At 47.2% G+C, this 3,412-nt stretch overlaps 2 protein-coding genes across 3 annotated transcripts in view; both read right to left on the bottom strand.

Annotated features, from left to right (window-relative positions):
• Positions 1-337: 337 nt before the first annotated feature.
• On the bottom strand, positions 338-3,106 carry LOC115247262 (tensin-3-like). The gene is given in 8 exon segments (XM_029828414.1): positions 338-478; positions 1,699-1,729; positions 1,971-2,039; positions 2,145-2,391; positions 2,493-2,570; positions 2,978-2,996; positions 2,998-3,021; positions 3,101-3,106. Coding segments are annotated over 8 exon segments (615 nt in total).
• A 43-nt stretch (positions 3,107-3,149) lies between these two features.
• Positions 3,150-3,412, bottom strand: part of LOC115247198 (tensin-3-like) — a 6,378-nt gene continuing 6,115 nt past the window's right edge. For both annotated transcript variants that reach the window (XM_029828132.1, XM_029828133.1), the window contains exons 4-5: positions 3,343-3,412; positions 3,150-3,281 (exon numbers count right to left, since the gene is read on the bottom strand). The exon at positions 3,343-3,412 is cut by the window's right edge and continues 14 nt beyond it. In XM_029828132.1, coding sequence (XP_029683992.1) covers positions 3,154-3,281; positions 3,343-3,412 — 198 coding nt within the window. In that variant the 3' untranslated portion in view covers positions 3,150-3,153. The remainder of the gene's footprint in view (positions 3,282-3,342) is intronic.

Genomic DNA, 3,412 nt, shown 5'->3' with positions numbered 1-3,412 from the left:
AAAACATATGAAGGAAATAGACTCAAATGTATAAAAACAGATAAATACTATAAACACAGTAAATTTCAACTACATGCCGTTTAACCCACACCGTCGTGTCGAGGATAGAAATGAAACTCAATTTTTTTTTTTTTTTTATGTTCAAAAGCCAGTCATATTTAGAAAATGTCAAAGGTCAACGTGAGGGAAAGTCCAGATGTGCCTGTGTTATCAGATTTTCTGGACAAAAAAATAATTGAACACTTACACAATTCAAAAGTTCTGTTGCCCTCTGGTGGTCATACCCTACGGCGCAGTAGCGTGAGAATTTGTATGCGTGTACATTCATGTTCTCTCTTCACTTTTTATGGGAGCCAATCATAACTTTGGATACAAAGTTGACGATAGCGCTGGCCGGCTGCTCAGGGTCGTGTTCGGCGAACAGATGCACATGTTTTCCGTCTCGCTCTGATCTTTCCTGGCTACAAATCCAAAGAGCCTGGAGGACGAGCACAGAGGTGGACATGAGTATCTGTCCTCTGAGTGACAGACACATGAATGATCCCTAAACCCCTAACCCTAAACCCCTAAACCTAAACCCCTAAACCCTAACCCTAAACGTAACCCCTAACCATAAACCCCTAACCCCTAACCCTAAACCCCTAAACCTAAACCCCTAAACCCTAACCCTAAACGTAACCCCTAACCATAAACCCTAAACCCCTAACCATAAACCCCTAACCCCTAACCCCTAACCCTAAACCCTAAACCTAAACCCCTAAACCCTAACCCTAAACAACTAACCCCTAACCCCCTAACCCTAAACCCCTAAACCTAAACCCCTAAACCCTAACCCTAAACGTAACCCCTAACCATAAACCCTAAACCCCTACCCATAAACCCCTAACCCCTAACCCCTAACCCTAAACCCCTAAACCCTAACCCCTAACCCTAAACCCCTAACCTAAACCCCTAAACCCTAACACCCTAACCCTAAACGTAACCCCTAACCCTAACCCTAACCCTTAAACCCTAACCCCTAACCCCTAACCCTAAACCCCTAAACCCTAAACGTAACCCCTAACCTAACCCTAAACCCCTAACCATAAACCCCTAACCCCTAACCCTAAACCCCTAAACCCCTAAACCCTAACCCTAAACGTAACCCCTAACCCTAACCCTAAACCCCTAACCATAAACCCCTAACCCCTAACCCTAAACCCTAAACCCCTAACCCTAACCCTAAAACCCCTAACCATAAACCCCTAAACCCTAACCCTAAACGTAACCCCTAACCCTAACCCTAAACCCCTAACCATAAACCCCTAACCCCTAACCCTAAACCCCTAAACCCCTAACCCTAACCCTAAACCCCTAACCATAAACCCCTAAACCCTAACCCTAAACGTAACCCCCTAACCCCTAACCCTAAACCCCTACCATAAACCCCTAACCCTTAACCCTAAACCCCTAAACCCCTAACCCTAACCCTAAACCCCTAACCATAAACCCCTAAACCCTAACCCTAAACGTAACCCCTAACCCTAACCCTAAACCCCTAACCCTAATCCCAAACTCTAACCCCCTACCCCTAAACCCCAGCATAAATCCACACAGACATCAAGTACATCCATAAGTTGCCATTCAGTGGTAACAGAGACGGAGACGTTGCTCCAGGATTCTTGGGACCAGTTCAGGATCCAATCAAGAGAAACTTACTTTGCGTTTAAAACTGCTGCCTCTTGTCCACCTGTTTATGACAGAATAATAAAGTTACAGTCTTAAAAGTGTGCTAAACTTTGTGTGTGTGGTGTGGTGAGAGAGAGAGAGAGGGAGAGAGAGAGAGAGAGAGGGAGAGAGAGAGGGAGAGAGGGAGAGAGAGAGGGAGAGAGAGAGGGAGAGAGAGCATCGTTTTCTAATAACTTTGAATTTCAAAGAATCCACATGTCGGATCCACATCGGCACGAATTGGAAACCACAACATTACTCACTTCCTGCCCTGCGGGTCCAGAGAGCAGAAGATGACGGTACTGACGGCGTAATGTCTCCGGAAGAACAACCTGCAGGAGGACAGTTGCTGTCAAGCGTGTGTGTGTGTGTGTGTGTGTGTGTGTGGTGTGTGTGTGTGTGTGTGTGTGTGTGTGTGTGTGTGTGTGAAACCTCACTTCCTCTGGTTGTCCGTTAGCGTGATCCCCTGAGCCGACACCTTAAAGTGAACAACAGTAGATTGTGGCGGCGGGTCCATGGAGATGGTCATTGTGGTGGCCTTCTGAACCGCCTGGTGTCCCGTCAGGGACTCCAGCGCCACAGAGCCCAGGTACCAGACGTTGCACGCCGCTCCCTGCCTGAGGAGTTCAGCTGCCGAGTTCGCCGCCGTCACTGAAGGTTTTTCATTCAGGTCCAACATCGGATCTACATGACAGAAACCTGGTGACACAACCATGGCAAAAAGCGAGTACTGTATAATGCACACACACACACACGCACACACACACACACACACGCACACACACCTCTGTCAGGCAGGATGAGTTTGCAAGGCAGAGCCAGCGGGGTGATGGAGTGTTGACAGACCAGAGCTGTCAGACTTCCTGTCAGAAACGTTACAAATATTTTAAAGTTGAAAAATAAACTCCCCATTCTGTCCAGCGGGGGGCAGCACACAATAAAAAATGGCTTCATTTCTATGAGTGTGTGTGTGTGTGTGTGTGTGTGTGTGTGTGTGTGTGTGTGTGTGTGTGTCACTGGCCTAACTGCGGTTTGAGTATTTTTACTGGTTCAAAACGTTTTTGGGTGTTTTCTCTTTTCGTTCCTTACAGATTTGGATGGAGGGATGAGAACGAGATAGTTATAAATAGAATCATGTGTTTTGCTGTATTTCTGTAGAGTCAACCAGTAAAAATGCTGTGATTTCTCCAGCTATTTTCATACATATCCAATGTGAGCTGATATTAAAATCCAGTCCCAGTTACTGGTCATGAAGTTGTGTTGGTCTCACCGAAATAGGGCTCGTTGGGGGCAGCCTTTGAGCCGAACCCCCCTCTGTGTGCACTCGATCAGGAAGTGTCTCACCAGCTCGCTGGCCAGATCGCCCCCTGCAGAGGAACAGGAACTACTTTACAGACATTTATTGACTCTAGAGTCCACCTGAAGATGAAAGAGCAGCCCACCCTTTTACTCTGCTGTAAAACAGAGGGAGGAGGTGTAGCGACCTTCATGGCCAAAACCGTACGCCCCCCGGAACGAATGGCTGTCCCTGACGATGAAGGCTCCCGGATCTTTGTCCTTCAGAACTGCGATGGCTATCACACAGTCGAAGTTTAAATCACCATGTTTGGCACAAGAGAGCATTTTAACGAGTACCTTGGTCTCTGGAGATGTCAGGCTTGTACCAGAACTTTGAGGTGTCCTGCACAAACTTCACGGCTTCCGT

The sequence above is a fragment of the Takifugu rubripes genome, chromosome 20 (genome assembly GCF_901000725.2).
Source record: "Takifugu rubripes chromosome 20, fTakRub1.2, whole genome shotgun sequence".
NCBI lineage: Eukaryota > Metazoa > Chordata > Actinopteri > Tetraodontiformes > Tetraodontidae > Takifugu > Takifugu rubripes.
Note: the sequence above shows the minus strand (reverse complement) of the source record. Positions and strands in the feature narration are given on the sequence as shown.